The 12,088-nt window shown below is 37.9% G+C and overlaps 1 protein-coding gene across 4 annotated transcripts; it reads left to right on the plus strand.

Moving 5' to 3' along the window:
• Positions 1-7,715: 7,715 nt before the first annotated feature.
• LOC113472173 (disks large 1 tumor suppressor protein-like) lies at positions 7,716-11,726 on the plus strand. 4 transcript variants are annotated; one of them, XM_026831807.1, is made up of 3 exons: positions 7,716-7,767; positions 8,086-8,139; positions 11,009-11,726. In XM_026831807.1, exons 2-3 carry the CDS (start codon positions 8,086-8,088, stop codon positions 11,192-11,194), a joined length of 240 nt encoding a protein of 79 aa, XP_026687608.1. In that variant the 5' UTR covers positions 7,716-7,767; the 3' UTR covers positions 11,195-11,726. The 4 variants fall into 4 exon arrangements, with proteins under 4 accessions (XP_026687608.1, XP_026687607.1, XP_026687610.1 ...); XM_026831806.1 differs by having other exon boundaries at positions 7,742-7,773; positions 8,092-8,139; XM_026831809.1 differs by lacking the exon at positions 11,009-11,726 and adding an exon at positions 8,426-8,682 and having other exon boundaries at positions 7,743-7,773; positions 8,092-8,146.
• Positions 11,727-12,088: the final 362 nt, after the last annotated feature.

Genomic DNA, 12,088 nt, shown 5'->3' on the forward strand with positions numbered 1-12,088 from the left:
GTTTTCTTGTTAGTGTTTTCGTGTTGTAATGTGAAATGCCATCAAGGATGTATACTTGTACAATTAGGTTTACACACTGGGATGGCAACGTGTTGTGACTTTCATGATCTCCAAAAAAAGAATAATTCTTGGAGAGGAAGCTTATCTTCATCTATTAAGTATAATTAAGAATGTAGCTTATCTTCATCTGAGACTTATGGTGTAATCAACTCAGAGTTTGTTGTTGTTTTGAATACGTTATCTGCCTCTTTTGACCCAGTTGTTGAAACCGTTTGGATAATGAACTAATTGTGGGATAATATCTCTCCGAGCAAATGAATTCCTAATCATCCTAATGATTCTGGGAGATAAAGGTTTTCTTGTTAGTGTTTTCGTGTTGTAATGTGAAATGCCATCAAGGATGTATACTTGTACAATTAGGTTTACACACTAGGATGGCAACGTGTTGTGACTTTCATGATCTCCAAAAAAAGAATAATTCTTGGAGAGGAGAGGAAGCTTATCTTCATCTATTAAGTATAATAAGGAATGTAGCTTATCTTCATCTGAGACTTATGGTGTAATCAACTCAGAGTTTGTTGTTGTTTTGCATACGTTATCTGCCTCTTTTGACCCAATTGTTGAAACCGTTTGGATAATGAACTAATTGTGGGATAATATCTCTCGGAGCAAATGAATTCCTAATGATTCTATAGTGGTTATCCCTGAATAATGATGTTAAAACTGAGCTTTCCATGACTCTCCCGAGAGGAGCTATAAATAAATCTGCTGTGTAATATGAGTATCCGTATCCAGTATCGCATCGGATCGCCATTTCAATGGGATTAGAAGTTTTGAATATTGTAGCTCATTTACCTTTTGACCTGGCTTGGAGCTTTGCAAGTGATTTGAATATTGGTTTAGTGTTTACAGTTCACCACACATACTATCCAACACAGTATTCCAAATGGTAAACAGCATTGCTGTAAAATATTCAACGTTCGTTGAATTCCTTTGTGCAATGGAAACATGCTAAATGTGTGTGCATTAATTTCTCTCAAACTTCTCCCTTAAATACAGAGCTCCTTGATGTGTAAGTTCGTAAAATATTGAAGTTGAGATCACCACTGTCGGATTTGATGCAATGCCTTTTGACCTGGCTTGGAGCTTTGCAAGTGATTTGAATATTGGTTTAGTGTTTACAGTTCACCACACATACTATCCAACACAGTATTTCAAATGGTAAACATCATTGCTGTAAAATATTCAACGTTCGTTGAATTCCTTTGTGCAATGGAAACATGCTAAATGTGTGTATTGAGCATTAACTTCTCTCAAACTTCTCCCTTAAATACCTACAGAGCTCCTTGATGTGTAGGTTCGTAAAATATTGAGCTTGATGTGTAAGTTCGTAAAATATTGAAGTTGAGATCACCACTGTCGGATTTGATGCAATGATACAAAGATTATCGCATGACTAATTGAATAAGCTTCACTAATGGACAATGGAAACTTAAAAGATATGAAACTAGACTTGAGGAGAATCCTATGAATGTGTTTTAAACGATATTACGATATAGGTCATTGATTTTGAAGTATGTATTGCCTAAGCCTAAGTGCTTGTAAATATTAATTTTCTTCTGTTGTAGATACTTGAGAAGGGAAACAAGACAACTTGAAACTTTCAAAGTTGGGACTCTTTGGAAGGAACTGATAAAGATAAAGGGAATATTATTACCCACTTATGTAGGAGGCAGGGGTTTATGAACCGCAATATTCTGAGCGCCGCAGGGACAATCTTCAAATCTCTCTTAAAACTCACCTAGAAACAATTATGTCCTAATTGAATCCCTCTAATAACATTATAAAAGCACCCAACTTGGAAACCATTACACACTAATGACTTGGAAGGAATTTCCTTAACCACCACCACCGTCAGTAACATTTTCCTTGATAAAGGTAAAGCTTTTAATGCCAAAGTGGAAGCTTAAAAATTCTAACAGCGGAGCTTGCAGAGGAGAAGGAGCTTTTTAACACAGATTTTCTTAATTTCCTGCTTTTATAAGAAAATTAATGATGACAGCGTATATTAAAGGCATTTTTTCCTAGCGAGAATAAAAAGGAAGCTGTAATAGCGCTCATTTTGTACGTTTACTTGCTGGAGGCTGGCGGTTTATATCTTCCGCTTGTACTCCTCTCCCTCCCTAGTAGTTAAGTACTGGATATACGATACAGTACTAGTATGAACTTATGTAATTTATCTACTTACAAGCGGAAGAGATGTTCAGTAACTTTCCGTTTTTATGCCTTTAATTTTCAGGTAAAGGTTAGGACAGAGGGATAGTTTACGTATCTATTGTTTTTGGGTTTAGTAAAGTTAAAGCCAAAGTGCAGCAATCCAATCTTGTGGAGGAAATTTTTTCATGAGATTTAGGAGAATTTATTTTATCATCTGGCAACACTGAAGGTGCCAAACGTACTTTATGCTTATGCAGGACGGGCTGATTTTCAATTCCCTTTCCAAAAGAATTCTTCTTCTTGTTCTGCTTTCCTTCATTTATGTCTTTACACTTTAGTGGATATTTTTAAAAGCTGCCAGAAAGCACTGACGTTACGCACTGCTTAACTTTTATTTTCTCTTTCTCTGTTTCAGCTGAGTACACCTTTATTAGCGGGAGGAGAGAAACAGGTGAGTTTGAGCTCGAGCCACTTCTTTCTGAGAAGAGATTTAGGGGTAGAAATGCCAGAAAATTGACTGCAGTCAAGTTTTCATTAAGGTGTGTCCAAACATGGTCGACTGGCCGTCGCGTTGATCCAGCCACGAGGTAAGTCTATGTTGTCGAGGCAGTGTGAATGGTTCAGTCGACATCGATCGACGGTCGGTCGACTATGTGTGGACACACCTTTACGGGAAAAGAAAATGTGAAACTCCTGCTGAATTGGTTTGTGTAATAAAAAGACATAGGCGTGCTTACTGGAACTTGCCCTTGCGCACTGTCGATGCCGTGCACTCCAAACTCTGGGTAGCAGTGGCACTCATAATTTCCAAGTGAGAAAAAACTAGTGTCGACATTTGGGCTTTAGGCAATACCAACTTAATAGTAGATTAACCAAAATCTGGAAATAAACCTGCACCCTTCTGCTTAGCACCTTTATAATGGTATAACTTTGCTACAATGGCTTTCACCTACAGTCCTACACAGATATTTACTGTTTATTTTTCAAAATACGTACTATGATAACATGCGAGTAAAAGTAGGTAGCATTATGTGGGATACCTACGTCATGTGATGAGAACGATCTGAACTTGGTCTGGATGGTATAACTTTGCTACAATGGCTTTCACCTACACAGATATTTACTGTTTATTTTTCAAAATACGTACGTACTATGATAACATGCGAGTAAAAGTAGGTAGCATTATGTGGGATACCTACGTCATGTGATGAGAACGATCTGAACTTGGTCTGGGGAGTCATGCTCTGGTTGGTTTGAATCAGAAAGTCTGAATTTACAACTATACACCGCACTGGGCTCAATATGAAATTCAATAGATCAGTTGCGCTTACTTGGGTGATGTTTCAAAGTCATAGAGCAGAAAAAATGAGGACCAACGGAATTTTTCTTTTACTTCACAACTCTACACCGCACTGGGCTCAATATGAAATTCAATTCTAAAACTGAGAGCACGTGAGTCATGTAGGGCAAGTTCTGCCGGTTTTTCTCATCCTCCTAGATGAGATTTCGTGAAGATTTAGATCATAGTTCCTATGTAGAACATGGAAAACAGAAGAAAATTAATATTTACAAGCACTTAGGCTTAGGCAATACATACTTCAAAATCAATGACCTATATCGTAATATCGTTTAAAACACATTCATAGGATTCTCCTCAAGTCTAGTTTCATATCTTTTAAGTTTCCATTGTCCATTAGTGAAGCTTATTCAATTAGTCATGCGATAATCTTTGTATCATTGCATCACTAAATCGATTAAAAAAATGCCGGTAAATCGTGAACTTTGACGTCACGGCATATGCTCCCGTAGGCGATGACGTCACATCAAATGTCCCGAGCAAAGCTCCCTTGCAGGCAACGCATTAATGTGTTTGTGCGCAGTTTTTTCTGCTCCCTCGCTAGCGCGCTTGCACAGTGGCGCTACCTAACGGACGAAAAAAACAACTGCGTAAAGTCTGACGTCACACATCTTTGAACTCTTTCATTAAAACGGAAAATAAAAATTGAATTTTCGACCTTTTACAGTTATTTTTTCTGAGTTTTTACCTCAGATTTGGATTTTTCCCAACTTTTTACATAGGAATCGACCATTTTTTTTTTTATAATTTTTACCTATTTGCAACTGCTCCATTCTAAAACTGAGAGCAAGGTATCGACTGTGAGTCATGTAGGGCAAGTTCTGCCGGTTTTTCTCATCCTCTTAGATGAGCTTTCGTGAAGATTTAGATCATAGTTCCTATGTAGAGCATGGAAATTTTAGTGAATTTGAACATGCCACTCATATTCAGAAATACTGAAGTTAAAAGCTGGAACGATTGTTAACTCACATTCCAGGAAAAATGTAGGGTCATCTTTTCGGAAAACCCGTTTGCCCTATCAAGGCAATGCAAGGTTCCAGGAAGAAGTATCCTTCAGCTAAATACAGAGTAAATTCCAGCTAAAATTCAAGGGGAAATCGAACATCTCAAAATACTCCGAACTAACGTTAAGCAGGAGAATCCAAATTAAAGCTTAATTAATAAGGAACGGCTTTAATATCTTTAATCCTACACATTCTGGCGATTTTGGGAGATGATTTTCATTAAACGAATCTTTAATCCTACGCATCTTTAATCCTACGCATTCTGGCAATTTCGGGAGATGATTTTCATAAAACGAATCTAAAGTCATTGGTCCAGAAACGACGCTGGCAGAGTTAATATTGCGAAGGATAAGAGCAGCAACAATGCCTACGAAAGCAACAGAGTGAGACATGTAGAGGATATCGTACAGAAAGAGTGAGAAGGGGACGGAAGGGAGGAGATAGGAAGAAGAGAAGAAGGATGAGAAAGAAAAATGAGAGATAGAGAAGTAAGGAGAAGAGGAAGGAAAAATAGAAGGAGGAAAAGGAAAGAGAAAAGGGACAAGGAGGGTAAGTCCCTACTGAGATCATTTTCCGTAGGCAGAAGAGAGATTGAGGAAGAGAGAGGAAGAGGAAAGAGAAAGTGATGGAAATTGAAAATGAAAGACTGCTAATACAAGAAGCAGAGAGAGAGATAGAGAAAAAGAGAGAGAGGAAGGGAGACAAAACACGAATATAATGGGAGAGACACGTTAAAGTAGATAACAACAATGAAGTCTGAAATTTACCTCAGAATTTTCACAATAATATCCATCATTTTCCGTAGGCAGAAGAGAGATTGAGGAAGAGAGAGGAAGAGGAAAGGGAAAGTGATGGAAATTGAAAATGAAAGACTGCTAATACAAGAAGCAGAGAGAGAGATAGAGAAAGAGAGAGAGAGAGAAGGGAGGCAAACACGAATATAATGGGAGAGACACGTTAAAGTATTAGATAACAACAATGAAGTCTGAAATTTACCTCAGAATGTTCACAATAATATCCCTATCTATCCATCCATGTACCTAAGTAGGTACTATTGTTAAATCATAATAATCCCAGTTATCCATGTAGGTATATGTGGGTATAACTGATGTAAATTTAAAAGTCTATTCAGAGTTTCAGACATTCAAATAAATAATATACATGATTCCATACAAATACCTACATTACTTCGTGCTCTCTCCCTTCCTCCCAATCTCTCCCAGAGAGAAAATTTATTCAGAAAAAGACAAAAAAGTATACAAAGAAGAGGAGGGAATCGAGGGAAAAAGGGAGAGAGAGAGAGAAAGAAACGAACAAAGAGGAAATGTAGGAGGAGAAGGAAGAGGAAAAGGAGGAGGAGAAAGAGGGGAAAGAAGGGGGAAGAGGATATGAATGAAGAGGCGAAGAGGAGAAGAAGAAGCACAAGGAAGAAGAAAATGAGGAGGAGGCGAAGGAAGAGGAGAAGGAGGAGGAGAAGAACGATGAGAACCGTCATTGTGTCAATAAGATCTGACAGTCCGTCACTCTAATGTCTGGTTAATGTTCTGTTACGGTTTCCAATTCCAAGTTTATCCCCCTAAGCAATAAAATCAAAATCAGATTAGAATTTTACTAGGACGTACATAGTGGGCATTTGGCGTCTCCACTAATTTTCAATCTGTTCTCTCTCTCTCTCTCATGCTCGTTCGTTCACTTGCCATTTTCTCCCACTTCACGTTATACTTCCCTTATTCCCTCCGTTCCCCTTCCTCCTCATCTTTGAACTTAGACTCTGCCACTTTGCACTTGGTCTATTCTCTCCCTTTCCCAGCCCTCCCCGCCCCTTCCATCCCGGTCGTAATAATAAGCACAATGCAGTCTTTGAAGTGGCACTTTATACCGCTATCTCTCTCAGTCCATACAATGATAGAATGAATTCTGATTGTCATAGCCTGTGACAGAATGAAGAATGAATTGCAATTTTATTTTAAAAGCGCATCACAGAGAAAACCTTTTTTCTAAATTAATTTAAATTTAATTAACATTTTTTCCGTTATTTTATTTTTCTAATATTTTTTAAATATTCAAGTGAAATTGAAATAATTTAAACCCAGTGGAGGGTGAAGGACCAAATGGAGGGGGTTCAAGATGAGAGGGGAAACTCCTTGTTTTTAATTAAATAAAATAATGTAACCACGATTTTAAAATGTGGTTAAAAGCTTGCATTTTTTTTTTTCTTTTTAATGAAATAAAAATATATAGAAAAACAAAATGGAAAATTAAATTAAAGTTATATCGAGAGAAAAACCGAAAGCTCTGAAGCGGTGAAAGATTGAGAAAGTTCAAAGTGCATGAGAATTGCACAACGATTCTCCTCAGTCCTTTAATTCTTCTCCTTGCACTAAAGTTCTGGGCTGTGTTCATGAAAGCAAACTTTACAACTTTGTACTTGACACTTCGCAATATTTTAACGTCATAGCAACTATTATAATGAATTTTAAAGTTTTTTCGTCTGTTATATGACGTCATAACTTTTGTGACGTGCGAAATACAAAGTGGAAAGTTCTTTTTGGACCCCAACCTGTGTAACAGACTTTTCCGTGACTTTCTGTGTACACACACAGAATCTCTTGTGCAAACCAACTTGCGCAATATTATTGACACTTTGACAGTAAATTTGGTTAACATAGATACCAGAGATATATGCACCTAATGCCCCTTCATTTCAAGCTCTTTTTCACAATCAAGCTTGTGTGTATGCAATGTGCTCTACTCTTGAACGAGATCCAGTTGTAGAGTGATGCATACCTTGGTACAACTGTAAGGGGCTTCATTGACATTATGCTAGACTTGCTAGAGATGTCATTAGCTATTACTGTCAGGTCTGTCAGACTCGTCTGAAAGTTATCGCATTGAATGTAGGCATAAGTAAGTTTATGGTGAGTTTAAATGCTCAAGCCATTTGCACAAACTGGCTTGCGCATGCCAGTCTGTTCGGGTTGCACAAAATTGAGAGAGGAACCTAGAAAAAGGTTTTTTGGCTAGTGCAAACTGAAAGCCTGCGTTCACAAGCTACGATTCACTTGTGCAAACCGGCTTTGCACAAGCCAGCTTTAGCGTGTAAACCCACCTTGAAAGAGGGTAATTATTATATTTTATTCTTTTTGTTCACAGTATGTGCGAAGAAAAAAGGTGACGCGGCAAGGGAACATGAAGATCGATGTCATTAGCTATTACTGTCAGACTTGTCTGAAAGTTATAGCATTGAATGTAGGCATAAGTAAGTTTATGGTGAGTTTAAACGCTCAAGCCATTTGCACAAACTGGCTTGCGCATGTCAGTTTGTTCGGGTTGCACAAAATTGAGAGAGGAACCTAGAAAAAGTTTTTTGGCTAGTGCAAACTTAAAGCCTGCGTTCACAAGCTACGATTCACTCGTGCAAACCGGCTTTGAAAGAGGGTAATTATTATATTTTATTCTTTTTGTTCACAGTATGTGCGAAGAAAAAAGGTGACGCGGCAAGGGAACATGAAGATCCTAGACATAGAGCTAGTCAAGGGCAACAAGGGTCTTGGCTTCAGCATTGCTGGTGGCATTGGGAACCAGCATATCCCGGGAGATAACGGTATCTATGTTACCAAGATTATGGACGGTGGGGCAGCTCAAGTAGATGGCCGACTGCAGGTTGGAGACAAGCTGATTGCAGTGAGGAATAGCACGGTAAGTAAAGGACCGACCTTAGGATACTGCGAAACGGGAGTATTTTGATTTCGACCCTAGGATGAAAATGATAAATTTTACTCTCCCTGGAGATAGTAGTCTGAGGATAAAAGAGCTTCTCCTGGTATCTTTTTGTGCAATATTGCTGGTGGCATTGGGAACCAGCATATCCCGGGAGATAACGGTATCTATGTTACCAAGATAATGGACGGTGGGGCAGCCCAAGTAGATGGCCGACTGCAGGTTGGAGACAAGCTGATTGCAGTGAGGAATAGCACGGTAAGTAAAGGCCCTGAGGGTTGAACTACGAAACGGGAGTATTTTAATTTCGACCCTAGAATGAAAATGATTTTACACTCCCTAGAGATAGTAGTCTGAGTCTGAGGATAAAAGAGCTTCTCCTGATATCTTTTTGTGCAATATGTGCAGAGAAGGTGCTGCGGAAAAAAATCGAGGTCAATATTGGTTGAGGTGTTGCACTGACATATCCAAATGGCAGTTCCTTGACGACATCTTCTGAAAGCAAACTTCACAACTTTGTACTTGACACTTCGCAATATTTTAACGTCATAGCAACTATTATAATGGGTTTTAAAGTTTTTTCGTCTGTTATATGACGTCATAACTTTTGTGACGTGCGAAATACAAAGTGGAAAGTTCTTTTTGGACCCCAACCTAAGCAATTCGAGACAGTCACTGTTTCAAAATAGATCATTAGTCAAATAGACTCTACGATTCATCTTAATATTCTTAATTGATGCGAAAATAATCTACCTAGTTTCTTTTGTCTCGAAATAACAACCTTGACTCTTAGTTATCATGATTTAACCTTGAATCATAATTAACCTGCACAGTCGATGAATAAATGTGCTCAATTAGTCTATTTCTCTCTCTCTCTTTATCCCTCCCTCTTTTTCTTTCTCCCTCTCCCCTCTCCCCCCTGCTTTCCTTTTTCCATGTTCCTTATTTTTCACTTGACTCCTCAAATTTTTCCTTTTTATCAGAAGAGAAAGACTCTTTTATCAATCCTTTATCAATAGTTATCAATTCATCATGATACAAATGGGAAAAGAGGAAGATACGGAAGAAAAGGAGGAATGGTGGAAATTCAAAGTAAAAGAAAACGCGAAAAAGTACCTACAATAATACAACTTCACACAAACCAACAAACCACTTTTTTTTTCAAAACCATTTTCTCGACTCTCAAAACTCAAAAGTTTTGTATCATTGCTATATTTTTCAGAGGTAAGCAAAGCAGTAAGGTGTCTTCCCACACCTCCATAAAAAGTATTAAAACTAGGCAAAAAACATCGCAGAAGTTTCCATTTGTGTATTACTATGGCAGTATTAGAGAAAAATCTAGAGGAAAACATACCAATCATACCGTATTATAACATAAACTATCCAGGCTAAAAATATCCAACGACATCATGATGTCAATTAAACAAGTGTGTGTACAGGATGAAACAAATAGATGTGTCAAATGTAGAATGAATGAGAACTTGGAACACACCTCATTTACTCAACCAAGAACCACCCTGTCATATGCATCTAAATATAGGTACCTACCTACGTACATAGTCGTATGTGTCATAGGGCTTTTCAATACTTTTCTTGTTATAAATTACATCAGCAGCAATGACACCTAGCTACATACATACATATGTACTTAATATGATACCTACTGTTAAGTGTCTTATCACAAGGACATGGGAGGGAAAGAAATACGGGTAAAGGAAAGGAGCAAGGAAGAGAGCAGAAGGGACAGGAGGAAAGAAGAACAGGGATAGGAGAAAGAGAAATGAGAGAGGAAAAGAAAGATAAAAGCTATAGAAAAATAGATTGTGACAAAATGGAAGACGAGACTAGGGGAAATAAATGGGGGGATGGAAATAATGAGAGGGATGAAATATTAAGGCGTATTATGAGATTAGATGGGAAGGAAGATGGCGTAATCAATCCTAAAATCCTTTCTTTGTTCCTCATTTTCCTTCCAGAAAACTTGTGTTTGGGAGTTTGGAGAGCTGACACAAAGAGGCCGAATCAAGTCCTAGCAAACTTTACCGTCAAATTTGGTCTCTTATGAGATGTCTATATTGATTCCATGCCAAGGATGCATAGACCTTTATTATAGGGACTTCTGTGGTAAATGGACTTTTTAGTCCTATCGATTTAGGATAAAAAGGTTTTCTTAATTAAATATACGTAAATTCATTATTTTATATTGGACAAATAAACATGTGTATTAGAAATAATATTCATTGAATGTGTGAACAACACAAACATAATATTTTACATTTGAGTGAGCATTGAGAAATCTTTCACTCTCCATGTTTCTGTCAGCAAGTTTCACATTACAACACTTACGTTTTCATTTCATTCATGAAATCTGATTTATAAGGAGCGCGGTAGCGCTCCGCCCCGCCAAGTCAAGAAAGTTTGACTGCTTCAGAAATTATCCCGTCTATTTCAACTCTTGACGTTCCTGCTCTTCCCAGCACGCTTGATGACGTTCATGAACATATATGAACTCTATTTCTCTAAACATTTTCATATATTATATAAACTCTCTAAACAAACAGTGGATCTGTGATCTCTGGACCTGATTTTGGACTTTCAAGCCACCCTATGCTTAATGGTTTTGGTTTATTACTACAGTCATTCTCTTAGTCAATAGGCAAGCAGGAAGTTTAGTCAAATGTCACCCATGTGTATTGCACCCATATACAACATTGCTGGTGGTATTGGGAACCAGCATATCCCGGGAGATAACGGTATCTATGTTACCAAGATTATGGACGGTGGGGCAGCCCAAGTAGATGGCCGACTGCAGGTTGGAGACAAGTTGATTGCAGTGAGGAATAGCACGGTAAGTAAAGGACCGACCTTAGGATACTGCGAAACGGGAGTATTTTGATTTGGACCCTAGGATGAAAATGATAAATTTTACTCTCCCTGGAGATAGTAGTCTGAGGATAAAAGAGCTTCTCCTGGTATCTTTTTGTGCAATATGTGTGGAGAAGGTGCTGCGGAAAAAAATCGAGGTCAATATTGGTTGAGGTGTTGCACTGACATATCCAAATGGCAGTTCCTTGACGACATCTTTGGTATGGTATGTTGGAAAACAATAGGGAATACATCAATATTGCATGTCTGAATTTGAGACAACACTGTCAATATTGTATTATGCACATGTTGTATAATATATTATGATGTACCTCTACTGGGTTTTATTTTTATTTATTTTTTTTCAATCCTTTGTTCCCTCTACTCTCTGATTTTTCCTGTCTTTTTTCTTTGTCAGGAACTTTAGTTGTGATGCTATCACATCGCTTCTTGGGATGCGATGCTTTTGAACGTTTGACATAGTTGACTGTTTTCAGATGGGGGAAAATATATCACAAGTTTGCAATTTCCTTGAGACAAAAGCACAGCCAGACTTTCCTGAAGGGAAGAAAAAAAATATCTGAAAGCTAAAACCTCAGACACAACAATGTTATATCCTGGCCCCTTTCTTATTTGTGTCTCCTATATCTCGTAGCTCTTGTGACCTTTTTTCTCTCTTGTTTTCAGTTCTATCTGGAGACTATAAGTTCCGATTGACTGAGCTACTCTTTTGTCCGACAAACCTTTGTGTAGGTTTTGAATGCTGAACTTTTTCTCATCCGATTGGGACAGACCAAAATGTGTTTTGGTGAGAAAGTTCCAGGAATAATGTTGTGTAAAATCTTGGTACATAAATAACCGAGTAGGTATTATGCTGTGGAAGTTTGTGGTTATTCTAGAAGTAGATACAGGGAGTTCTAGTTCT

Source organism: Diaphorina citri, unplaced genomic scaffold (genome assembly GCF_000475195.1).
Source record: "Diaphorina citri unplaced genomic scaffold, Diaci psyllid genome assembly version 1.1 scaffold4160, whole genome shotgun sequence".
Taxonomy (NCBI): Eukaryota; Metazoa; Arthropoda; class Insecta; order Hemiptera; family Psyllidae; genus Diaphorina; species Diaphorina citri.

What these genes read in the sequence shown, in the direction of transcription:
- LOC113472173 (XM_026831807.1), top strand. Translation starts at nt 8,086, where the DNA reads ATGAAGATCCTAGACATAGAGCTAGTCAAGGGCAACAAGGGTCTTGGC. An exon ending in ACAAGGGTCTTGGCTTCAGC is followed by an intron (nt 8,140 to 11,008) that starts ATTGCTGGTGGC and finishes CCCATATACAAC; the next exon opens with ATTGCTGGTGGTATTGGGAA.